The sequence below is a fragment of the Pleuronectes platessa genome, chromosome 15 (assembly GCF_947347685.1).
Source record: "Pleuronectes platessa chromosome 15, fPlePla1.1, whole genome shotgun sequence".
In the NCBI taxonomy this organism is placed as follows: domain Eukaryota; kingdom Metazoa; phylum Chordata; class Actinopteri; order Pleuronectiformes; family Pleuronectidae; genus Pleuronectes; species Pleuronectes platessa.
The window spans coordinates 6844557-6871170 of NC_070640.1; the positions used below are offsets into that span (position 1 = coordinate 6844557).

General features: G+C 39.6%; 1 protein-coding gene across 5 annotated transcripts; it reads left to right on the forward strand.

The window, feature by feature from the left end:
* The first annotated feature begins 5501 nt into the window (after positions 1 to 5501).
* p4ha2 (procollagen-proline, 2-oxoglutarate 4-dioxygenase (proline 4-hydroxylase), alpha polypeptide 2) lies at positions 5502 to 26242 on the forward strand. 5 transcript variants are annotated; one of them, XM_053441324.1, is made up of 16 exons: positions 6552 to 6872; positions 13020 to 13122; positions 13864 to 13960; positions 14554 to 14705; positions 16393 to 16530; positions 17273 to 17512; positions 18710 to 18906; positions 19254 to 19430; positions 20082 to 20152; positions 20288 to 20387; positions 21041 to 21094; positions 21754 to 21813; positions 21885 to 21950; positions 22975 to 23043; positions 23497 to 23593; positions 24953 to 26242. In XM_053441324.1, exons 1-16 carry the CDS (start codon positions 6735 to 6737, stop codon positions 25021 to 25023), a joined length of 1830 nt encoding a protein of 609 aa, XP_053297299.1. In that variant the 5' UTR covers positions 6552 to 6734; the 3' UTR covers positions 25024 to 26242. The 5 variants fall into 5 exon arrangements, with proteins under 5 accessions (XP_053297298.1, XP_053297299.1, XP_053297295.1 ...); XM_053441323.1 differs by lacking the exons at positions 6552 to 6872; positions 21754 to 21813 and adding an exon at positions 5502 to 5640; XM_053441320.1 differs by lacking the exon at positions 21754 to 21813 and having other exon boundaries at positions 6564 to 6872.
* The last annotated feature ends 372 nt before the right edge of the window (positions 26243 to 26614 follow it).

The following is a 26614-nucleotide window of genomic DNA, read 5'->3' on the forward strand; positions in this document are numbered from 1 at the left end:
GGTGGGAGCAACACTTTGTCTCTCGTGTCCCGAGGGGGGGGGGCTCATTTTGTCTGCGCTGACAGACAACTCATGTTACCCAATCCTCTGGTGATGCAGGCCTGAGTAATTGTCTGGCACGAGCCCACACACACACACAGACAAAACTACACAACCACAACTAAATGCACCTTGTTCTTCTGATCCCCTAATGATTTAAGGACATTTTACGATTGTACCAAAAAAAGGCTGCGTCTCTACCTTTGTTGTCAGAACACAAACACACTGAGACAAATCCCTCGTGTGAAATCTCCCCGTCGCTCAACGGAGTGGATCTGAGTGGACCCCTTCCCTTTGTGCCTCCACTATCGTCTTTTTCTGCCTCATTACCTGGCTGGAGCCACTGGACCGGACACACGCTCGCTGAATTGTTTTCTCTGCGTCTTGCTGTGCTATTTAAACCCCCATCAGTGTCGAGAATAACTGCCGAGTCGCTGTCAGGGTCCCCGAGGTCAGCTGATGAGGTTTGATTAAAGCGCCTGAAACCCGAAACTCGCTCCGTGTGGGTTCACTTTCAATCACTCGGGGGCTCAGACAGGAGCCAGAGGTCAGGTGGCACATCAGAGGGAAAAGCTCACATCACATCTCACATGTACATGAACCACACTGTCTCTCTGTGTGTGTTTAGCTCGGCCCTGCGAAGCGAGGGAGCATTTTTTGACCTTGTGGCCTCTCGGATGCTCGACTCGCCGCCCTGAGCCGAGTGCAGGACGGGGCTTAAAGGGATAGTTCGAAGAAAAATTTAAATGCACTCATTATCTACTCCCCACTTTGCCGATGGAAGGGTGGGTGAAGTGTTTCAGTCCACAAAACACTTCTGGAGTGTCCGGGGCAAACTTTGTTGCACCCGAATCCAATAGAATTTAAGTCAATGTTGACCTATTCTTTAGACAACAGAAATACACAACATATCTCCGTACTGCTCGTGTGGTGTCATCCAAGTGTCCACAAGCCCCAACATTCCTATTCCACTCCAAACGAGGTCATTTACATCATGTTTTAAGACTAAATGTCAGTTGATATCTTCCTACAAGGTGCGTTCACCATCGTGGGGCTAAGATCACTAGCTTAGCCACTTCTAGTGAACTTTTATGATTCAAACACATAGTAAGTGACCTTGTTGCAAGTCGAATATGAATGTCGGGGGCTTACAGACCCCACACAAGCAGTGTGGAGGCATGCTATGTTTTTTCTCTTGTTTTATTTCGTGTGAAGTCTCAATCAAACACTTCGGTCCACCCCTCCATTGGGCATAGTGGTGAGTAGATAATTAGTGAATTTTCAGTTTTCTGTGACCTATCCCTTTAAAGTAAGGAAGCCCTCGAAACATCTGGAAAACCTTAACCTCGCCTAAAAGAACGGGGGCAAGTAGATGCTTTGTTTTCTGTTGTCACTTTGTCAACATGTGAGCCTCTTCAACGTGATGCCAATGACTCCGGACAGAAAACATATTTTGAGCGCTGATGTCACACTCAGAAAACAAAGAGGCCAACACCATTCATCAAAGATGGGCGATACATTCTTTCGCTCTGTTTAACAATTTGTTGACGCTGCTCTCTGAGTGGTTTCTGTCGAGATGCGTGACACTCCAGACACTCAGCTCCTGTTATGTTACTAAATCACAGTTTCACACGCTTTTTTTAAATTGCCTTTACCACAAAGCTTCTGCTCAGGTGTGAAAATGACCTGATGGGTGGCTTGTTTTTTTCTTTAACCGTAACAAAGCAAAAATAACTTTGTGATTAGCTGAGAGCAGAGACGCCCTTTTGAGTCAACAAGACCAGAGTCATGATAAGATTTATTGTTCTGCAACATAATGGAATAATCTGCTGTATGTGGGACAGGTGTGTGTGTGGGGGGGGGATGCTGCAGATATCCTTTAACAAACTGATTTATTCTGCCGTGATTACATTGACAATGTTCAATAAACCCTTCACATTTAGAATGGGCAGTGGGCAAAGACTGATATCTGGTGGCTGAAGTATAAACTGCATGAAAACAATTGATATTCATCCTGAAAATAAAGTTGGTCTAATAACGCCTCCCACAGGCAACATAAGAATTGATTGAATTTTGAAGTAAAACAAAAAATAATAAATAATAAAAGGAGGGGTTGTTGTTCTACTATTGCGGATCTGTGTCGTCAACACACCGGTCAATTTACGACCCCGTTAATGAAAGTACTGTATAAACACCCAGCAGCACAATGAGAAAAGAACATTACTTGTTCCCAAAAACAAAACTTGAGAAATGGTAAAAAATTTACTAGAGAAGAGGGGGTTTGCTCTTTTATTATAAAAATGAGAGAATATCCAGTGAATATTGTTTATCATTGGAAAACGCTGACTGGAAATAATCAATTAAACATGCTAGTTGCCTCAATTTCTAGGTCCTGTTGTTCACAATTCAAAAGAGACTGCTGTACATGTTGTATATTACAAAGAGTTTTATATTGAAGCCTAATAATATAGGTAGTATTTTCAGCTGCCTCCTTTTGCTTGTGTGTCGATTTTGACTCTGAGGAGGTTCATTAAAGGTGCATCTTATTATTTATTATTGTACAGAGAAGAGAACAGTAGCATTGTTAACATTTCAAATAAAACTGTGGGTTTTCTACAATTATGTAGTTAAAACATGCATTACATGTGGATATTGACTTTTTCCAAACCCATTTCTTCAACAGGTACATCAGTCATGTCTTTAACACACCAAGTCGATACGTTCCTCTTCTACTTTAATGTCAGCATCACCCTGTACATGCTGATAAACAGTGTGAATACATATGGAAATATATATGTTACAGTAATATATTATTTAAAGATGGATAATGTGAATATGTTTGGTTAAAAAAACCAACGGAACAGTCATTATGTACAACATATTCAGATGGTCTGCTCTTGTCATTAAACATAATGAGCCTCCTCTTCATGTGAGTAATGATGAGTCATGATGTCGAAGGGATGGAGCAAGAACCTTCAGGCTCTCAGGGAAATGATTCATGGATTTTAATAAATGATCAAAGCTGTTTTATTTTTCAAAGGCCTGTTGCAAGATTATACATTAAGTGTATGAACTGCTGGTTTTTGTCCATTGGTTTTGGTGATGGAGTTCTTTCACTGGTCCACACTGACACCTTCTGGTGAAACCACTGTACAGACACTTCTCAGTAATATAAATGGAATACATTGTTAATCTGAAAATCAAATAAACCTCTCTCATAAGTACAACATCATATATGTTGACCAGTCAAATGACAACAAGTACAATGTACCATATCATCAACGAAATCCTGACTGTTTTAAAAGATTGATTATAAAGGATCATAAAAATAAAAAAACTATCAGTGAACTTTGAGGAAACAAAGTGTTTGACTAAACTCATATCATCAGATAGAATGTATCATATCAGGCTATGGTTGAGATGATGCAAGTGTATATTGCAATGAGCAGGGGGTGTTTCATCAGATGTGTCCCAGCCTCCCACATGTCATGTGTAACAGAGTCCTGCACAACATCCGTCGCTACCAGGTCCAAGGTCCCTCACTGTGATGATGTTCATGATGCCCATGAGCTTGTTGAAAGTCTGATTATAACAGAATAAGGGTATGATTTAATAATATTGCTTTCGTTTTAGAGTGAGAGCAGTTTTCTGTTTTATTGTATACTTAATCTATTTTTATTAGGCAAATCAGATAACCTGTCTGAATATATTAACATTAAAAACAAATGTTGCATGATTTAACAAATTTTTCTGGTTAATTACATTTGTTCGTGAAATCCACCTTTCTGTTTAGATCAGGATCCTTTCTTCTGATGGGAATGATTTCACTTGGAAGTTTTGAACTCACACTCCTGGTTCAACCCAGTTCAAAACAAAAACTGGTTTTCGTGATAAAATCTAATTTGAAGAAATTGATCCAATTCCATGAGATACTGTCTGAACACGTTTTATTCAGTCCATCTAGAGAACGAGCCTTGGAAACAGGAATAAACTGCGAACGTGACGGAATGCATGGATTACATTACCGTAAGTATTGTAAAAGATTGCAGAATGGTAAGGATGAAAATACATGTAAAACTGACATTTTAACCCTTCACATTATCACATCTTTAAGGGATTTTCACGAAACAAACCAACGTGTATTGTAGCTACTGGAAATTAAACAAAGGCCATCAATGTTAAATTATAATAGATTAAGTTGCATTAGAAAGTCCTTGCTGTACATTTCCCCTTTGACCAGACAGGCCAATCATGTCAATCTCAAAGGGACAACATGAGGACAAAGGCAAAAGATAATGAAAATCATTTAATTAAATTATTGAACATAGCTGCATCAGTAACTAACAAATAAATTTGTTCTGTCACGTCAGAAATGTGTCATGTGAGTGACTTGTAAGACATTTAGTTTTCAATATGTAATGTTTTAAATCATAGCTTCACCTCAAAGCTTCTGCTCATGTGTGAAAATGACCTGATGGTTGCGTGCTTTTTTTTCAAGCTTGACTGCAAAGTGAGCAAAAATACCTCTGTATTTAGCCAAGAGCAGAGACGCCCTGTTCTGTCAATCAAGACCAGATTTGTGATGATCGAAGAATTTAGAGATTAACCTGTTACATATCACTGTTGTTACAACATTGTCGCTGCAACATCAGGATAGAGTTTAAACAACAACTCTTCTATTTGCACAGAGTAATACTCTTAATTTTTTAGTCTGTATTTTACTGTATGTCTATTTGTGTAAGTACACTGTGTACACAAGGTTTAATTCCCAGTATGTGTGCACATACATGACGAATACAGTGGAGTCTGATTCAATTACAAAAGATCTGTTTATTGCTTTAAATCTCTATCTGTCAAGGGCCATTGCTATTTAACACTACAACACTGGTGCTTGATAATAGGTGACAGAACCAAATGTAGTCCTATATTGTTGAGTGCAATGAATCGAAACCCTAAAGATGATATTTTCTTTATTTTATCTAAGTTGTGCACAAAGTTAATATGTGCCCAGTAAAGACATGACTGGCCTATGCTTTGAAGACAATACTAAGGAGCTTTTATAGCTTTTAAGAGTTTGTGAATTTCCCCCTTATTATGATTGAAACGTGGTCCTTCTGTCAGCTGAGCCAGTTTTCCTTCAGTATGCACAGCAAACGATTCCTGACAATCCTGTGTCTCTGTGCAAGGGCAACAACAATTTAATCGATGACAGGTGAAAATAAAACTTGATCAGCTCCGGTTTTCTCCGTGCTTATGGTACAAATCAGGTGTGAATCTGAGTCATTTAAACACAAACATGCTGTGCACAAGACACAAACAATATATCATAATTTGGGACTTCGGGGGCTGCGTACAATTTATACAACGCAAAGCCAAAGAGTCGTAATTTACAAAGTGTACGCGAAGGCAACGCGATGAACCCCTGCGAGGAATGCGGCTGCGCGTCAGCTCCGAGTATTACGGTTGGGTCCTGCAGGAGGTTCTGTACGTGGCAGCGGATGAAGACCCTCTCTGTGCAGCTCATTCCCTCCAGCTGGCGACTCCAACTGCGTGTGCGAGCCACGGACCGTCGTTACTGCTCGAAGCCCCGGGAGAATAACGGTAAGAAAACGTTCAATCTCGCGCGTATTAGACGTCAAAGCGCTCGTGGGACATCCACCGGCGGAAGACGCGGAGCTCGCGTGCCGAACACGCAGTGATGGTTCGTCACTAACTGGCTCCAACGGGACTTTACTCTGAGATGAGCTGGTTCTGTAAGAGAGGGGCCGCAGAGGTGTGTGTCTGTGTGTGTATGTGTCTGAGGTGAAGTACCGACGAGTGTCTGTGTTTATTTCCGACATGTCCGCTGCTCAGTAACGTGAGACAGAGGGTCACAGAGTTTCCACAGAGCAGCAGGAGAAAGTTCTGAAACTTCCCCCATGTTGTTGTTTCTGTGCCCTTTGCTCTCTGAGGCCAGGCAGACACATGTGTGGGGGTTTGTCTCGGCGGACGTGCGGTCCTCGGTCCCCCCGGAGGACACCTCAAAGTGTTGGTCCTTTCTAGAAACAACTGTCCTCAGCTGACGTCACCCGGCTCCGGCTGCTGTCCAGCTGAGGATCGAGGAGGAGGAGGAACATGAGGAGACTCTGCTGCTGCTCAGCTCCTGGTTTATTCAAGTTCACTGAAGTCAAAGTCAGATTTAGTGCGTTTGTTTCCCCCAAAAGAGACAAAACAAATATGAATTTATGGAACTACTTCAAACTTATAGCGATAGTTCACCGAAAAATATAACTTCACCCGTTATCTACTCACCCCTATGCCGATGGAGGGGTGGGGTGGGGCGTAGAGTCCACAAAACACTCTCAGGAGTTTCAGGGGTAAACAGTGTTAGAGTAGAATCAATACAATTTGAGGAACTGGGACCATTTCTTCAAACGTCAAAAGACGGGCAGAGAAATATCTTAAATGCCTCCATAGTGCTCCTGTGGTGTCATCCAAGTGTCAGCAGGCCCCGACATTCAAATTCAACTTGAAACGTTGCCATGTTCAACGTGTTATTAGCCGTAATGTCCTCTGATAGCCTCGTCTGGAGCCACGTCCACATTCGCCGCCCACACGGCATGCAAGCTCTTTCCCAAGGGTTCGCGGTAGTAGCATCTCTACCTCCGGCAGTGGACTTTTAGGGTGTTAGTGACACTGCGTTGAGTTGAATATGAATGTCGGGGCTTGCGGACACTTGGATGACACCACAGGAGCAGTATGGACGCATGTTGTGTTTTGGATTTGGCTGTTACACTGTAACACCCCTGAGACTCCTACACGACTCAACCACTCGCCCGTCCAGTGGCACAGGGGTGAGTAGACGATTAATGAATTTTCATTTTTTGGTGAACTATCCCTTTAAGAGCTTTTCTAGTCTTGATGGCCACTGGAAGCACTTTGCAGTACAGTTGCTTTCCATTCATACGGTGCATCCATGTGCAGCACTTTCTCTATCGCACATCTCTCACAAATTAGCCCTCAGGGGCCATTTGGGCTTCTGTGTCCTGCCCAGGGGCACGTCGGTACGTGGAATGGAAGAGTTTGGTATCCAACCACCGACCTTTTGGTTAGTGGGCGACCCGCTTATAACTCCCGAGTCACATTAAAGTGCGGTCTTGGGATTTTCTTCAGTAACCTAACAAGGACACTGCGTACTGGAGATGTTGCTGATGATTTTGTCAATATTATAATTTGTGAGCGGTGAACACTCAGATTAGTAATTCAATAATTATTTATTTGATTAATCATTTCCATCCATTACTAATTTCTGAAGTGAAGTTGTTGCACTGTAAAAATGCCAAAGAACAGATGTATTCACGTATCTTCAAAATATGTTCAGCTAAATTAACATTGAGACACAAAAAACAGAATTAAAAAAAAAGTTGCCTTTGAATTTCCTGTCTATTCAGTCTACAAATAACTGACTAATAGTTTCTACTGAAGAACTGACCCTTTGATGTGAGTGAATAAACTGTGGTTGATGAACAGAAAAGTTATTTTATCAGTAAAAAGCTCCAAAACAAAATACACAGAATGTCCTGGTTACCCAGGCCCAGTGTGAAGTCTAGCAGGCACAGCAGGAGACAGGTGTTAATGGCAGTAATTGTAGGTGGCAGCCTTTGGATTGTGTTAATGTGAGCTTGGAGCAAATAGGGGGATGTCATAAATCTCTCAGCAGGAGCTGTGTTTGTGGAGGCAGGTGGAGCCGAGGATGATGTATGACATGCAGGTGGAACGTAGAGAAGCTCTATTAGGTTTTAAGAAAGTACTAAAACCTTAATATCCACTATTATCGACAGTCTTTTCCTTATGTGTAAGCTGCAGCCTGTGTGCTTGTGTATTTTTATCATAAATATTGAAACAAAACTTGTCTAAATGTGTGAGGGATTAATATTTAGTACATCATCTTGTATGATTCTTAAGTGTTTACATATCAAGAGAAGTGTTTGGAAGTCGTTCATCTGTGTTTATTCTTCTGTGTTTACGACCATATGGACGTTTACTTATGTTAAACTAATACTTGCATCTGTGTCTCTCTGTGTTAATACTTAGTCTGAGAAAGGTCAGTAAACAGGGACTGTTCAATATGGACAATCTCTTCTACCGGTTCCAGACTAACCTGTTGGCAGCAGTGATTGATTATAGATCAAAGGTTTAACCGTGCACACATCAGAATGCTTAGATGATTATATAACTTATTTTAAAAGCAACATAGCCTCAGATGTTCTTTAGCTTTCCATTTGATCTGAGTCCAAGTTTCTCTTTGACGTCAAACCCATATGGTCAGCAGAAATCTGGCAGAGATACTGTTTAGTGGGGGTTTTGCTGTTCTTAGAGATTTATACTCTGTCCTTCCTTCCTGATACTGTCTAATGCACAGGGTCAGCTAAACTGTGGTGGAAATGCTCGTCCTCTATTGGTTCTGCATTCTGTCCTTGTGATGTGTAGAGGAAGTGAAAGTCAAAGCAAACTTTTAAACTTTTCCCTAGAATGTCATGATGTTGCCAGCACAGCCTAACATAACTCTGAGTGTTACATTTAAATTCTAACTGAAGAAGAACTTTGCAGTAGGTGCTTCAGCAATTTCCAGGATCCATGTATAAAAACACTGCTTAAGGAGGGCTAACAACACGCCATCCAAAAACGTACTTAGACTTCTGCCGATCTAAATTAATAAAGGCTCTTTTTTTTAAACCCAAGGTTTATGAAAATACTCTTCAATCGAACAAAAACTAACAATAGACTCCCCAATCGGTGGTAAGCTGTCTATTAGTGGTTGGAAAACTGAACACATCCATGAAACCCACCTCCTCCTTTACTTTCAGATGTGCAGAGTAAGCTTATATTCCTAAATTAACAAGAATTTATATTTAACCTGACAGATATACTGCAAAATTCATATGAAAGTATTCAGTAACTACACAAAATTTGTATTGATCTATAAACAAATTTAAAAATTCCTTTGGGTTTGTTTGCTTGAGGAGAGTTAGAGCTACAAGCCTACATGCACATACTCGATGTTTCATATTATGACTCAGTGCACATTTGCATCATTATTTAGTCTGTAGCTTCGTGTAGACACATACAAGCCAGTTCTATTCACTGAAAAATTCCTGTTGTCAAGCATCTCAATGTCAGGCTCCCATTCTCCTTTATCTGTAGATGGCTGCTTTCATTCCTCGCTGATAAAAAAATACTGGAATTTGGCCTCCGCTGCCAAAATGTGACAAGATGAACGACCATGATCCCTCAGAAAAACACCAAGCGGGACGATTCCACACTTTGCTTGTTGAGGTGTAGCTTCGTCAGCTGTGAGTTGAATAGTTCCACATTTTCCTCTGGGAAACGTTGAGTATACAGGGTCATGGCTTTTTGTTAAAAACCAGGCTGAAGTTCAATCTTTTCTCTTATTCTTTGTCTTTGTCAATGATGCATTCTGGTCTTTATTTGTTTTCTCTATCTGAATATTTTTTCCTAACTGTCCCAAATCTAATACATTAATTTTTTCCTTAATATTTTATTCTGAAACTGCAAGTGTTGTTGGAAAATACTGAAACATTTAGAAAAACTTGTTTTTGTGCAGGGATATATGCCTATTGCTATTTGCATTGACGACGCGCCCCTGCTCACATTAGCCACAGTTCGTTGTTGCTGTTGTTTGCATCGCTTATGAAATTAATTATTTTCAAACTGTCTGGTGGGGATAAAAGATGAGAACAATCTGTTTCATTACCACGATGTTTTCTGAAATAGACTCTATCCTTTAGTTTTGGCTGATGTTGAAGAAAGATTTCCCTCCAAAGAAAGAATGGAGACGTTTTAATCTCTTCTCCATGCAGTTGGAACTTGTGTGAGCCAGGACAGCTGCTACTCTGACCTGTTCTTCACTGTGGATATGTTACCTAGTGAGGTATAGTAGAGCAGAAGAACTACAAGACAAATACAGATGTTGGACCATTTATTCCCTGAGTCAACTTGTGCACCCCTGCCCCGTTACAGACCTTGGATCCTGACTGCTTTGCAAAGCGTGTTTCTCTGGATCCTTACCTCCAGGTGTGGAACCACACCTTCATGTTTAGAACAAAAATCCGATGTCCCTCTTGGCTGTGAGTGCATTTCTCCTACAGAGTACACCTGTCCTGTTCTCCTCAGTGTTGTGCCCCACGTTTGTCAGAAGCACCAGGCTGGGGTCAAGACTGGGGGAACGTTGGGCAGTAGATGCAACTGGCCCCTTTTCCAGGAATGTGACCGGGGTGTTGCAGCCTGCAACAACAGACAGGACCGTGTTTGAACCTGGCAATCACACAGGCTGTAAATTATAAGGAGAGAGGTTTGTTTGTCCGTAGTTTCCGACTCGGGTATATAGTTGCATAGGCTGGCTATTGAATGAACCAGAAAGCATTTCTAGGTCACACGCTGGAAACCGAATTCGTACTAGTCGGAAGAAGTTTCCCTGAGAAAAGGATTTGGGTATTTTGAGAGTGAAGGAATTAACCTCAAAGTTAAATCTGTGGCCAACACATGCAAATCACAGACAAATAGTTGTGTATTTAACCAGCTTTTTTGAGTTTAGCCTCGCTCTGCTTTAGGCAGTATGAATAGTAAGTTCTGACAAGGAGGTCACGTCCTCATTGATGTTTATCTGAACAGAATCATCCAAAAGCTACTGTACAGATTTGATTTGAACTCGGTGGAAAGAAGGTTTACAAGCCAAAGACGAACCCAATTCTTTTTTAAGCTGATTTCATGAAAAGGATCGATTCTGTTTTTTTTTTTTCTAAATTTTTCATTAGTGTGTGAAAATGCTTTTTCACTATTTTGTGAAAATCTCAAGAAATAATGCAGATATCGTGATGAAATAAATGAAGGTACATTTAAAGGACCAAGATCTATGTGTGTTTGCATTTGGTGGAGTTTGATTAAATTTAATTGCATAGGAAGAACAAAATATGATAATTTATTGAAAACATTGATAATTAAAGATTATGTTGTTCTGTCCCCATGATCAAACCCCATCTGATCCCTCTGCTTATGCAGTGAGCAAAACAAGTTGGCATGGTATATGATCGTTTCTTCATCGTCGTATATTATTCTGTCTAATTCAGTGGGTTTCGAAAGAATTTTGCCAAGGGGAACATACTTATATAAGAAAAAAATCCTCATCAACTCCACTCTATAAATTTTTCAAGGATGCTTGGTTTTATTTTTAATGCAGCAGTCTTCATTTCTATAGTATGTGAGAATGTTCGCCTGTCATACCTGCTGGCAGCACCCAACATGTCAGGACAGCTCTGCAGCTCTCCTGCTCGGTCGAGGACCCGGGACGACTTTTCTGTGTTGGGAAACCGCCAAAAAGCAACGCAAAGAATGTGTCATATTGTGAAATGTTTGAATACGCTGACCCAGTAAAGAGAGAGTCAAGAAAGTGCTGAAAACAAGACATGCTCATCCCTCATAAGATTTATTTGATGGTTTTTAAAGAAACCCTGCCTTTGCATGCAGGACCTTTAGAAGGGAAACACATTGGAGAGTGGAAATAGAATTCACAGTCACTTGCTGAATGTGTTAAGGTCATTTCACAGCCCTTCGCTGACAGGTTCCCTGATTTGTCGGCGCCACACGGTGCAGTCGTCTTGGTCGTTTACCTCGTTTCAAGCTTCCGTTTGTAACAAATATATGAAATTCTACCTGGGCCATATTTGTTTTTTATGAAAAATTTTACAGAGGATCTCTTGAACCTCTGTGATTTGTTGTTGTTCAACCTTATTAACCTGAAGCAGTGTTTTCCTGGAATAGTCACGTGTGTAGAAAGTTTGTCGGTTTCCCTGTGTTTTAAAGCTCAAACTAAAAACTTATTTTGTCGAAATTTAATTTTAGCAGCAGCAATAGAAAGATTCCTCAGCACCACTACGTGGACGCTTACATTTAAGGTACCACTTTTCTGCTTCAGGACCTCGGTTTCACTAAGCCCTTGATTATATACTTTGGAAGATACTGATGAGACTGTGCACGTGGGCCTGTATTCAGAGACGTGTATGTACTGTACGTGCACTCAGCCAGCAGTAAGCAGTCATTACTGTGAAGTGATGTGGTAAAGCAGGATACCCATGAAGGGAAAGTGGAGCTGTGTCACTTTTCGTCTGAAACAAAGCAGGTCTCAGTGCAGGACTGAGTTCCTGCCACGTGATCCATCTTTGGGTCGTCTTGTTTTTCAGCCTCGTTGTTGTATCTGCCTTTCGACCCAGATTACAGTATCACTCTTTTGAAAGGATGGATGTCAGTGGAGGCAGCTTCTGGCAGGGCAGTCATAGTAAACCTGGAAACAAAGTGCTCTGCTGAGCTGTTGAGGGATTTTCTTATACTTATTTACTATAAATCTCATGGAGTTGTGCTTGGATTGACATTTTGGAAGGGAATCACTTTTGAGTTGTTGCAGATCGAGCCGGGATTTATTTAGTCATGAACATTTCTATGAGGTATCTGGAGGCCACGTTGAACTCCAGACGAGAGCAAAGAAAACAAAGAACTTACAAGCAGATGTTTTTAATTTGATCATATAAAAATAAGTGTTTGTATGGATGAGTCCGCCAGGTGTTCTTAAAGTGCAATGTCCAAACAGACAAAAAACACCATTATTTTCCGCACTCTCCTTGTTTTTTTCTTCACAATGAGAACTGGGCAGCAGACATTAGTGACTCATTGACAGGAAACGTACTGGAAACTTTGAATCTTGTTACACCATCAGTTGATTCAGTGTGGAAACCGAGTAACACGTCTTTTGGGATCAGAATACTGTTTGTGAGCCATTCAAAGCAGATATGAAAGCAAAGCACAGAGAGAATAATGGATGGACATGGAAATAATATGGCAACAGCCGGACCTTTCCACAGTTTGACCTGAAGAGTGTTCATGAGGAATCTGTGAATTGTATGACCTTGTTGTTATGTTTCTGTTTGCAGGTTATTGAAAAAGACAGAATGATGAAATCCTTGTGTTTCATCTCCTGGACTCTGCTCTGCTTCTGCTGCTGGACCACACAGGCAGAGGTCTTCACATCCATAGGTACGATTAAATCTGACAACTTAAGATTTACAATTTATCTGCTCCCAGTTTAAATTTGGTTCCTTGGTAAATTTCCCGTTGAAGCCCCAGAGTACAGATCGATACATTTTGAGGTGCAATGAATAGAATGAAAGATAGATCATTGTGGTCCATGGATTCTTTTAGTTAAATCTGTGACAAAGAGTTTTGCTTAAATACAAAATGAAGATGCCCTCACTGTAAATAAGATAAAAGATAAACTGCTTCTTTAAGTTTTGAGCAAATACCTGCTTTTGTCTAATATGTGAGAAGAAAATTACTGATTTACACAAAGTGCTCAGATACACATTAAGCACCATATTAGTCAACAGGCTGCATCTCAGGAGTCAAACAGTGGCTTAAATCACAATGATTGACTGCACTTGGCCGGTCGGTTACTTGCGTTTGCATGCAGAAACAACAAAAGTGTTTCATTCTTTCTCTTCCCTGGCAACTCCAGTGAATGAACATTTTCATGGAGTTGTTTACTATGAACCCAACCACCTCCCTGTGGAAGAACATATAATCAAAGCCCCAGTCTGTGGCTGGGGCGAAGAGCAGTTACCAAAAATACATTTTATAGGTTTATAGGTTTTTAAAGCACAGGCAGAAATCAGCACAAACAGAAACACTCACACTGTGAAGTTGAATTAACCAGAACAGATATAAACTACGAGCATTAATTGGTAGGTTAGTTCTTTATCTCTGTCTCGCTGTCCCCAGGCCAGATGACAGACCTGATCCACACAGAGAAGGAGCTGGTCCAGTCTTTGAGGGAGTACATAAAAGCAGAGGAGTCCAAGCTGGCTGAAGTCAAAAGGTACATTCTTAACTCTGTGACGTAATAAAAACCCTTTTGAAGTATGTGTACTTGACTTGTACTTCTACTCCACTGTGTTACAAAGGGACATTTAGTTTTTATTCTACGATAATTATCAGACATTTGCTGCAATTTACTTTTAAAATCGAGATTTAAACTTACAAAACATAAAGTCAAATATTAAACCAGCCTTTTTGACCCCGGTGTCTACTTTGGACCTCTTACCATGTTACCACTTTCACTTTTCATTTGTTAACTTTGGACAGAGATTTTCTACTTGTGAGGTTAAAGTATTTTTCACTTTTGAATTAGTACTCTTACTTAACCACTGCCCACATTCTTCCCTTGTGTTAATTTATTAAGTTACCATGGTGAGTCAACAGAAAAAAAACATATCTGACACATTTGATAAACATCTGTTTCATAACATCCCTGAGAAATGAAATTAAACATTCATATCAGTTATAAACAAAGCCATTTCTTCATATTATCAGTCCTGCAACCTTTTAGTGTTTAGAGCTATGGAGGTTTATCACAAGCAATGTAAGAGTGTTTATTCATTTTTTAAAGCGTATGTTTGTCCTGTCTCGTAGTTGGGCCAAAAAACTGGACGCTCTGACCCGAGTGTCCACCTCAGACCCAGAGGGCTACCTGGCCCACCCGGTGAACGCCTACAAACTGATGAAGAGGCTCAACACGGAGTGGTCTGAGCTGGAGAGCCTGGTGTTGCAGAACCCCTCTGATGGTAAGCTCCCTCCACAACACTCAGTGGGTGAATTCAGACTGGACATGCTGGGATATAGCTTTGCTTGGAGTTGTAATGTGTTCTGCATGATACCGCTCTCTCCAGGGCAAGAAACATGCATCTTGTGTTACTTGTGTACGAGTCTGGGTAATTTCGGCTGCATGCTGGTATAATCGTGGCACATAGGAGCACACAGATATTTGCACTGGGCGTATGTATTCGACAGCTCAGGTCAAAGCAATACCAAGACACTTCATTTAATTATTTTCTGACTCATTCCTTCTTTCCTTTGTGTTTGCAATAAAACAGATATACAAGTTGAAAATATTTCAATCCAATCAGATCCATTTTATGCTACCTCGGCTAAATCTGCCCGTTCGCCTTTGTTTTTAACATCCTTCTGACTTTGCATTCATTCCACCTTATAATGTCCCTTCACACCGTACAGTGCATCTGAAAGAGCAGCATTTACCACTTTTTCTTTTTTATGAACCGTGTCTGGGCAAAAGCGTAGAGCGAGCGGTCGGATAAAAAATGCAGAGCGGATGTGAGAAGTATTTGCTGCTTCGCACAAGAGCGGAGGGAGAACAGATCTGTCATGTAGGAGCTGCAGCAGCTGTTCCTCATCTCTGCGGGTGTTGGCCATGTTCTCTCTTTGAGTCTGAGTGTTTGGAACTGAGAGCATTTTTAGACTTGGGTCTGTATCTATGGGGGACCGATTAACTGAGCATGAGTAAATCTGTATACGTGGCCATCAGAGCGAGAGAGACAGTAGAGAGAATGGATGTTAACCTTATAAACTTAAGTGGATAATGCAGAATGATTTGATTTAATGTTTGCATTGTTTCTTTACATCAGCAGATTGTCTTGTACGAAGCCATTTATCCATTATCATTTATCCGGATTTATTTTTGCCTCTCCAAAACTGATGTATTCACATGTCAGTGAAGCTAAAAGTTCAAAGACAAAGGGACACTGAGTGAAAAGGAAAATTGATTTAAACCTTTGCTAGTCATGCATTATAAGAAATATCCGGTCAGGTATCTAGATGAATATATTCCTACTGAATAAGTACATACAAGTTATGGAGACGAAGAAATACAATAGTCAAATCTGCCTTTGGGAGTTTGTGACTCACTGTTTCTCCAGTGCACTGGTCATTCAGATCTTTCTGAGGTTAGAACAGAGAAGTCTAGAACTGCGGTGTCAGTAAAGTTTTTGCTGTCAGTGTTAAACAGATATTGAGGTTGTCTATTGAATTATCATCATTTTGTTTTAGTTAGTGATCGCAAAACTGACTTTTGATCATTTGAAAATCATAAAAATGTGAGAGATTTTTTTTTTTTATGCCTCCGCGCCGGCGACATCTAGTGGCCGGACACATTATGCTTTCAGGTTGTCTGTCCGTCTCATTCCCGTGAACAATATCTCAAGATTTCCTTGGGGGGAAATATTGTTCAAATATTCACTTGGACTTAAGGAATAACTGATTAGGTTGTGTTGTCAAAGGTCAAAGGTCATGGTGGCCTCACAATGTATGTTTAAGTTATTTTTGAGCATGATATCTTAAGATCAGGCTAAAAATCATTTCAGCCTTAAGTTGCTTAGTTAATTTGGTTGATTCAATCATTCACTTGCACTTTTCTGTTTTTAATCATTATCAATAAACTTCTCACCTTCTCCTCAGGGTTCATTTCCAACATGTCCATACACAGACAATACTTCCCCGATGAGGAGGATGAGACGGGTGCAGCCAAGGCATTGATGCGTCTTCAGGACACGTATCAACTGGATTCTGAGACCTTCTCAAGAGGAAAGCTGCCAGGTAACCTGGGAGTGTGCATTGAGATTATCCATCTAACGAAAAGGGTAGAGTAATTTGCAGATTTATAAAAAAAAGAGGAGAACAAAAGGTGCATCAACCAATAGTGATTTTGTTTGACATGTGTATTTGTTTTTTTGCTTCTTGTGAAAATGTGTTTTGAGTTTTTGACGTCCCAACAGATTGAAGTCACGTTTAGCGTTCTTCAACTGGTTTGAAATTCAAAGTTGGGATGCTGTTAGCTTAAGGTGGGGCTGGAGTTAAGTACAAGGTTAATTTAGAGTTATTATTATAATTACTTTGGATGTGGGTAATGTCTGGATTGAAGATTAGGTTTTTATGTGGGTTCAGGTATAATTACTGAACTATTCACAGATCTACTGTGTTAAACAGCACTGACTCACCATGGTCGTGTTTTATATTACAAGGAAACATAATCTAGTAACCCTCAACTTGTTTCCATGGGGGCTTTAAAATTAAGGAGTAGAAATGAACAATAGTGCAAAAATGTTATGGAGAATGGAAATGTGTGGGTGTGGGTGCGGCCAGACCATCACATCAGCCTAGCCTGTAATTGTACGTAGCCTTTATCAAAAATTGTTGTTAGATTGTTTATTTGAAAAAAAAACGGTCCAATATATCTTTATCTGAATTTTTCTTTCCATTCAGATAAAACCCAGGAATGTTTCAACAGCAGTACAGTACGATATGATCAGTGTTTAAACTTCGGTGAATCTTGTCACAGGAATGCACTCCAGTGCCCTTCTGACGGTGGATGACTGCTACGACATGGGGAAAACTGCCTATAACGACGCCGACTATTATCACGCTGTGCTGTGGATGCAGCAGTCCTTGAAGCAGCTGGATTCCGGTGAGGAAGCTGTGGTCTCCAAGGCGGACATTTTGGACTACCTCAGCTACTCTGTCTACCAAATGGGAGACCTGCCTCGAGCCATCGAGCTGACCCGCCGCCTGGTGGCTAATGGTAAGGTGCAGCACGAGCAAAGGTTCATTACATTTACACACAAGGCTCAAATTTAATGGTCTCAAGTGCACAGCACAAGTGCATTTAGTCTGTGTCCAAACAGGGTATAAAACGTCTTCTGTTTTTTTACTCTGAGCACCAGGCCGATTTAAAAGGTTTTTAGGAGCTGAGGAGCTGTATGTTATACGCAAATGTCCAAGTAAAAGCCTTCTGCCTTAATGCCAATTTGATATAGCAGAGGATCACCTAAAGGATTCACCTCAAGCGAGTGGGTTTGTTGATGATTTTTGAACATTTGACAGATCCAAAACTGAAACCAACAAAAAGAAAACAAATATATCTGGATGAGAAAGTGGTGCCATACACGTAGAAGACACCGCTATGTCAAGGGAGAATTCATGATAATGTGCTGTAGACAAAAACACGCATCATTACGAGTATTTATGATACATGCGCGGCCGGCTGCATACTGCCGGCGGCGGCCGGCAGTATGAGCAAAGAAATTTCCTGCTGCTGCACTCATGTGTGGAGACTTCTGGAGAGAGTTCCGAACCAATATTTCGGAGATCCTCGGGAGGTCATTTCTGAAAATGGCTTGAGACTCTCTAAGTAACGGAGCCTGTAATCTAATAATCCTTTATCTCAGCAGGAGCCTCTTTATTTGTCTTTCTTGTTGCTATGTATGATGGGTGAATGGGTTCCTGCTGTCAATTCTTGAGAAACTAAAAATAAGCCCATTTAACATGTAATTAAACAGCACTTGTGACTTTTTCAGTAGCCTCCCACAACACATGCAGACACCAGTTGGCTGACCAGTGCAACCACAGTCCCCCTACAGTGGGGTAATTTATGGTTTGTCTTCCTGCTGTTTTACTAATCACAACAGTCAACCATACTCTCACTGCAGCGGTTGCCAGAGCAGCAGGGTGTAGTCCCTCCAGACCAAAGGGCCCGTGGTTTCTAACTGTTACTTTTGTGTCCGCATCAGGACCTGTGTGTACAGCTTTTCATAGAGCTTTGGTGACCCTGTTTACTTGTCACGTGAAATAAATAGTGTTATAGCATGCACAGGTATGAGACTGGAATCAATCTCCTCTCAGAGCCACTTGGTGAATATGTGTATCAACGCTATAGGTTATCCTGCTTCTCTGTTAAAGTTTTGAGCCACCACCAACCCTCATTTTCTTGTACTTACAGACGCCAAACACCAGAGGGCAGGAGGAAACCTCCGTTATTTTGAGCGGTTACTGGCCCAGCAGCGGAATGAGTTGAACCAGGACTACCAGCCAGCCTCTGAGGAGCCGATCCAGCTTGGAACCTACACTAGACCCAAAGACCATCTACCAGAGAGGGAGATCTATGAGGCGCTCTGCAGAGGAGAGGGGCTCCAAATGGTGAGACACTATAAATACAGGCATGTGGGGAATGAGGTGGAATGTAATGTTAGGACCTGAGGCAGACGATACTTGATCTTTTTATTTATATCCGAAGAAGTGTTGGGATTTTATCACTTTAAATCTTCTTGATCTTCTGCTGTAATGTGATGAACAAGAATTACTTATTTTTTTGCCCTTTTTCCTTATCAATCAATCAATCAAATTTTTTTTTTTTAGCCCATATTCACAAATCACAATTTGTCTCATAGGGCTTTAACATGGTGTGACATCCTCTGCCCTTAACTCTCAACTTATACCTGCTATTGATGTTGAAAAGAGGGTTTATTATTTCCTTATTTCACCAGAACGAAGCGAAGCGGAGCCGTTTGTTCTGTCGCTACCACGACGGGAAGCAAAACCCTCGTCTCCTGTTGAAGCCCATGAAGGAGGAGGATGAGTGGGACAGCCCCCACATCGTACGCTACCTGAACGTCCTGTCAGACCAAGAGATTGCAAAGATTAAGGAGCTGTCTAAACCCAGGGTGAGGCCAAAAATAATGAAAAAAATGAACTGCTCTCATCTCAAACCATGATACAAATGATAAAGCTAATGAATTCCATGACTACTTTTCTAGTGGGCATCACAGATAAAGGGTCAATATTAAGCTTTGGTATAGCAACAAGTATAACTTATCTACAGCAATTGAACTTTTATGGTTAAGTTAAGATTTCACTTTTATTGCTGAAGATGTTCACCTTCTTTTGCACATCCTATATTTACAGTGAAAGAAAGACAGCAGTTCAAGGTGTCTGGCTTTACTTTGTGAATATGTGTGAAACAGTGTTGATTTACTTTTAGCTTGACACGTTTACCTCAAAAGACAGAAATATGTACCCAAACTCTCATTTGTCGCATTAGCTCGGTTTATCAGTTGCTCTTTTTGTGCATAATCTGTGTGGTGGTTAATCCGTCTAAGAAAGTGTTAAAATGCAGTTTTGTTGTAACAAGTAACAAGGAGACACAAAAGAAAGTACAGAACAATCATTTTTACATCAAAGTGTATAAAGCTATTCTCTTAGAGCAAATGAACATAGGAAATAACAGATATAAGATGTGCGTATGAATAATACTGATATTTTTCAGCAATACTATGAATGTCAAACACTTCTTTGTGTGTTTATTTTCTTTTAAGCTTGCCAGAGCTACCGTTCGTGATCCCAAAACAGGAGTCCTGACCACAGCCAACTACAGAGTATCAAAAAGGTAAATCAATATTACCCATTTTTAGTATTTATAATTTATAAAACCTGTTTTCTTATTAGTAAACAAAGATATTCAAACCATTTTACTGTGTAATTCTATCACATGCTCAAACGCACATGTGTATGTTTATTTCAGTGCATGGTTGGAAGAAGAGGACGATCCTGTTATTTCCAGAGTCAATCAGAGAATAGAAGACATCACAGGCCTCGAAGTCGACACTGCAGAGCTACTTCAGGTAATGTGATGCATACAACAGAAAGTACTAAAACAAACAGTTGTACCAAATATCCCAATGACACAAAAATAAGAAGAACATTGGACAAATTGATTCAAATCATTTAGCCTGATCTAGTTTGTCTGAACTCAGTTGCACTGTTTCCCAAAGAATAATTGAAAAACAGAAAACAGATTTTCTGACTCCACATGTGAGATTCATCTCCGGATCCCAGTATAAAGGAAATTACTGGATTCTTGCCAGTGGCCTTAAAAGCTTTGAAATGTTTCTGAAAACCTCAGCAGCAGTGTGTCTTTCCAGAGACACCCACAGTCACAGTGATGACAGACTGGAACGACTTTTTGGCCAAGAATAGTCCCCATTCCAGTTAATGTTGTGAAAAATATATCAATAGTTCTCTATTTAACCTTCACTGTGCATCACAGATTTGATTCCTGAAATTAGTACAATGAACCTGATGAATATTTTCTGTATTAGCTAATAGTGGTGCCTGTTTCTGTGGGGTTTTATTTTTTCCCAAGTAAATAATATAAATCAGTATTCACCTCATCACAGTCACATCAATATGTACACAAATACCCTTTAATTTGACAATACATTTTAATAATATTAGTTTATAAGCATGTAAATAATCTTTGTCAAATGCTGACCAGGTTGCAAACTATGGAGTTGGAGGACAGTACGAGCCACATTATGACTTCTCAAGGGTAAGTGTCCTCTCAACTGATGTAAGACAAGCATGTGTGTGTTAATGAGGTTCAGATATCACTTGCGTTGTGGGGACCTATATGTGTTTTGAACATTATAGGGACTTGTTTTCCTAATGGGAACAAAACGCAAGTCTACATAATGTAAATCCTTAAATGTTGAGGTGAGGCCAGTCCAACTGTATAGTCTATAGTTGGTGTTAGGCTTAGTCCTCTGAAATGAATGTAAGACCATCTAATGTCTTTGAGAATACTTTCCTAACCCTAACCCACTTCCTATGCTCTTCTGAAATACAGTATGTCTGTTTTTACTGTGAAGATCTGACATATGATGCATATTACATTATGCATTATGTGGAGCTGTCTTGGTACGGAATGACTGATCTAATGTTGTCTGCATTTATTATATCCTGGAGTTTATTTCCTAACTTTTATTGAAGAGTAAAGTCTTTCATTTTTGTTATTTCATGTTCACCTTTTCATGAAGAAATAATAATCTAAAAATGAAAGGTCATGCTCTTAAATTAGGACCTCAGATAAAAGTTGTAACTAATGCTTCTGACAGGTAGTTTATTTCATGTTGAGCGTATTTGGTGCCATAGTGGCGGACTCCTTTGTGAGTTTTGCGGTGGGTTAAATGTTATAAACATCTGTTGCAGCGTCCTTTTGACAGCCAACTCAAGGTCGATGGAAATAGACTTGCTACGTTCCTAAACTACGTAAGTACGTGCCTGTGCTAGCGTACAGTTTTTTCATGTTGTATTTCTATTCTTGAATTTTATCTTCATAGAAAGATGAGCCTGATGCTTTCAAAAGATTAGGCACGGGAAATCGCGTGGCGACTTTTTTGAACTACGTAAGTATGTGCATCCAGTCGCGGTTCAGTGAAGGCCTGGGCTGGCGGTTAAAAATCGACGCTTCCTGCCATACTTCTACGTTTTAGATTCATGGGTATAAGCTCTGGTTCAATCTTGGACTGGGATTGATTGACTTTTACAGAGATGCACTGATTGGCATTAATGTCCTTTTTGTTTAAAACCTTGTGTTGCTTGATGTAAGGGAGCAAGATGGGGCAACATTTTTGGAAGCGAAAACTCTAAAAATGAGGCTGGACAAAAATCCCATCATCTGAATGACTGGACAAATATTTACATATAATTTTTTTCTGTCAATCAGTTCCGGTACATATTGTGGAGAGTTTTCTTTACACCATTTCCACTTAGAGTTAGAATCCACACTTTATTTTACCCTGGTTAACACTGACTTATATAAAATATATTTTCACCCTAAAATAAACACAACGTGATGTGTTTAAATTATGTTTTATTTGAATTGTCATATTTCCTAAAACCTTTAAAGTTCAGTGTTGACTCCGGTGCATGATGTGAATGTGCCTGATTAGATTAGTAATCTACAGTGTATATAAGAAAAGGATTTGAAGAGAGTATAACAGGACATATGGACTCAAATTTAAATTCAGTCTTTAGGATTTTGAGCTTGTAATGTACACCTCACAAACAATTCTTAGTACTTCAGTTAACATCTGTGTACAGGAACAAAGCAACTGTTTGTAAATATGCATTAGGCCGAAGTTAAATTAACAACATTGACCCTGTCTTTTCACTCTTCTAAATCTGACTGGAAAATAACAGGCGAATCGTGAAGCTTTTAATCCCATTTGCAGAAATTGTCGTTCTGACTCCAGTGTGTTCATGTGCTTCAAAGTAAACAAAGGTGTGAAAGGAAAATATCAGTTCAAATTTTATTTAGAACCCCTTAATTCTTGGAAGATTATAACTAGATCTTATCACCTAACACTATTTTGGAAAGAAAATACAGATAAAGTTTCCAACCAGTTTGTTTTCTATTTCGTTTCTCAGATGAGTGATGTTGAGGCGGGAGGTGCTACGGTCTTCCCTGACTTTGGAGCAGCAATCGTGCCGAGAAAGGTGATAAGAGCAGAGTGTGTCTTTCTCTGTGCATGTGAGAACTGAGCATGTTTAAAGTGCTTTAAAATGTCTCCAAGGTGGGAAAAACAATCTAATCCTAACAGTGTTACTGTCAGTTTATGGGTCGAGGCTGAATAATGGAAAATCTCACATGTGAGTCTCTATATATTATTCTGTATTAGGTGGAAAAAAAATTCCCATCGAATTTAAATCAATCCACACAGCAGTTGTAGTTGTATCAATGTCATAAAATAAGCCTGGTATTTTTTTGTGCTTTTTTTCTAATGTGGCACGAGCATAAACAAAAGTCTTCTTGCGGGAAATGTGGGTCAGTTGCTGCTCAGCTTGAAGCTGCTGCAGATCTGTCTTGATCTGTGTTGGATCCTCACATTCCTTCTCGTGACAATACCAGATGTTACCATCATTTTTATCATCTGTTGCATTTCTCCACAGGGAACAGCAGTGTTCTGGTATAATCTGTTCAAGAGCGGAGAGGGAGACTACAGGACCCGGCATGCAGCCTGTCCTGTCTTAGTAGGAAGTAAATGGGGTGAGTCAGAGCTGAGATTCATCATGTTTAAGTAGTGACATGTTCAATGGTGGAACAGGGACTTTATAACTGACACTAAGCAAAGGAAATGTGTCCCACTGTTTATCTATTTCATTGGAAAAAAATCCTTTAGAACTATTTTAAAATACCGATATGAAAATTTATTTTAAATCCCTACTTCCCATTACATTTGTTTAAATGACATGGTACAGGGATATATGTGTATCTAATTTTTAAATCAATGTTATATTATTACGACAGCAATTATAATAATTGTTGTCATAATAGACCAAATTTGTTGGTACCTGGTCAGAAAATATTGGACCACAATTCCAAAGAATCCTTGTTAGCTTCTTACTCATACATGGACGTTACAATATATATAACGGCTGTAATGTTAGATCAAGCACTGCGTCACTTCCTGTTACCATAACAGCAGCAGTGCATAGATTACATGTTCCACCTGTTATAATATTAATATATCATGCTTGGGTGGGGAATAAAAGTAAACAATAAGGGGTTGTCCTTGCTGTCACTGCATCTTTATCATTTGAAGGTTCGGTGTGTAAGATTCAGGTGAAAGGTATCTACTAGCAGAAATTGAATATAAAAAAATCCTAGTGTGTTTAAGCTAAATTGTACGAAATGTAGTTTTCTTTACCCTAGAATGAGCCCTTTATATTTAAATATCTTATATTTACATTAGGAGCAGCCATGTTTTTTACAGTGGCCCAGACTGGACAAACTAAAAACCTTTTTAGTTTTTATGACAATTGAAGGCTACCACAGGTTCTCTTATATGTTTGAAAGAGGAGGGTTAGGGGTATTCAGCTGCAACATGCAACACACACATTTTTTTGTTGGAGAACAGCCTCCGAGAACCTGAGGGTCCAAAACGAATTGGAGAAGTCTGGAAAAAAACACTCTTGACAATTTTTTTTAAAATTATTTATTAAGTTTTCTAAACATTTTTATTAATTATATATAGAATAGTTAGTCTTTGTTATCTCGCTGGACAAACAATATCTCAGGTTGTCACTGGGTCTTTGGTATATTAATAACAATGTTATTTTTTAATCACATTGAAAGGCTAATTTGAGCTAACTGGTAATAACTACAGATGCAGGGGTGCAGCTCTGTGGTATTCAGGTTGTGAAACACATCATCAACACATTTCAGCTTCTATCCAGGGCACTAAACTGTAATAAGAGAATGAGTTTACCATATGCTGGTTTAGAAAATGTTGGCAGTGAAGGTTTATAGTGGCTTTTATACATTTTTACAAAGACTTTGATTAACTGGCTTTGCTATTTATGATCCTCACATGCTTTTCTTCTGTCCTTTTTTCCATTTCGTCAGTGTCAAACAAGTGGATTCACGAGCGAGGACAAGAGTTCAGGAGACCCTGCGGCCTCAGAGAAGTCGACTGAAGTTTGATGAACAAACAACATGCACGTACTGTACGTGCTCCCTGTTGTCTTATTTCTATTTTATAAATGCAACTCTGACAAGTTTTTACAAACCGTACGTAAGTGTTCGCTCCCTCAACTTCTCTCCATAATTGACAAATGTTTTATGACACTGGAATGCGAGATCTGGCTGGATGATATCCTTTCTTTTTCTTTTCTTACCAGAAGCTGTGGGGCTCAGTTCTGAGTTGTGCATCTGCCACATGACCCATATGATAAAATAAGTGAATAAAGATCAAACAAAAAAAGTAAATAATATATGTTATTGTAGTTCGGAGTAACTTTCAAATATAAAAACCACAAAACTGTATCAGTTCAATCTTGGTTTTATGTATGAATGAATAGTATCTAATTCAAATCCAAAATGAAATCTGAAAGTGTCCAACCTCAAATCTTTCCATTGATGCCAGAAACTTGTGTATTTTGGCTCTCGTGTCAACACTCTCGTATCTCAGCTTTTATAATTAACTTTTCAAAATAAAAGCATTAGAATTAATGCTTACACAGATAACATGGATAATGAGGCCAAATGGTGTCAGGGCAGGTTATTGTGATAAATTTCAAATTCAAACGCACATTTCTCAATAACAAAGATACTACATGCTTCTGGTAATGGACTCGTTGGACCCACATGTAGACCTTGTGCTAAATTCGCTTGTGGCAAATTACATCACCACCTCCTATACTTTGTAATATCTATGGTATGTGCAGATTATCAGGTTGTTTTCAAGTGTCTGAACAAAAATGCAGACATTGAAAAACACCCTGGATCCAAAGTAAATGTGTTTGGTAATATTTACTCAATTTAGAAGCTAATGAAAGAAGCAGTCTAAGGAAAACCGCTTCTCTGTAGTAGTTATTTCAAACCACAAAATATGGTCATATCATCAGTCTTTTAGACACAAGCACACTTGTGTACTATGTCTTCATTACTAACAGATTTATTTTGTGGTTTAAATTGATAAGTGCCAATTTGATGTCATCCTTCAGCTGCATCCAAAGTGTTCCTCTCTGTCAGACCTAACAAAAAAATATACAGACATCTAAGGATTTTCCTACAAAATCTTGCCCAGGACATTTTAAATTAATCTAGTGTTTAAGTTATTACACTGTTGTTACATTGTGTGCTTTCTCTAAGATGACAAACAAGCAAGTCAATAAACGGTGTATTGTATCAAAATATATATGGTTTGTCACTCTGTCCTCATAATATCTTTCTTATCCAGGATGATTTATAAAAATGTGTCTTTATTTGATCCAATTCCTGCATCCAGAATTCTCATGTAAGTCGTAACAAATTTAACTGAAACTCAGTGGCTCTATATACTTTTATTTTACCCTACAAAGGTAATGCATCTTTATTATAACTATGTGAAAATGTATAGATTGGTCACCAGGAACAGTGTTTTCAACGGGATCATGATACAGCCACACATGTTTTTAAGCTTGAAGCAGCTCCTTGCTAGTCTTACAATCCATTGTAAAAAACAAGAGCACTGAGGTCACGAGTTCACTGTTCCCTGGTCTTTTTGTTCAACTGCTTAGGAGAAGG

Coding starts and splice junctions, on each gene's coding strand:
- p4ha2 (XM_053441324.1), top strand. CDS start 6,735: ATGTCGGGGCTTGCGGACACTTGGATGACACCACAGGAGCAGTATGGA. Junction 20,388..21,040: donor ACACTGCAGAGCTACTTCAG/GTAATGTGATGC, acceptor AATGCTGACCAG/GTTGCAAACTATGGAGTTGG. Junction 21,951..22,974: donor TGGCGACTTTTTTGAACTAC/GTAAGTATGTGC, acceptor TTCGTTTCTCAG/ATGAGTGATGTTGAGGCGGG.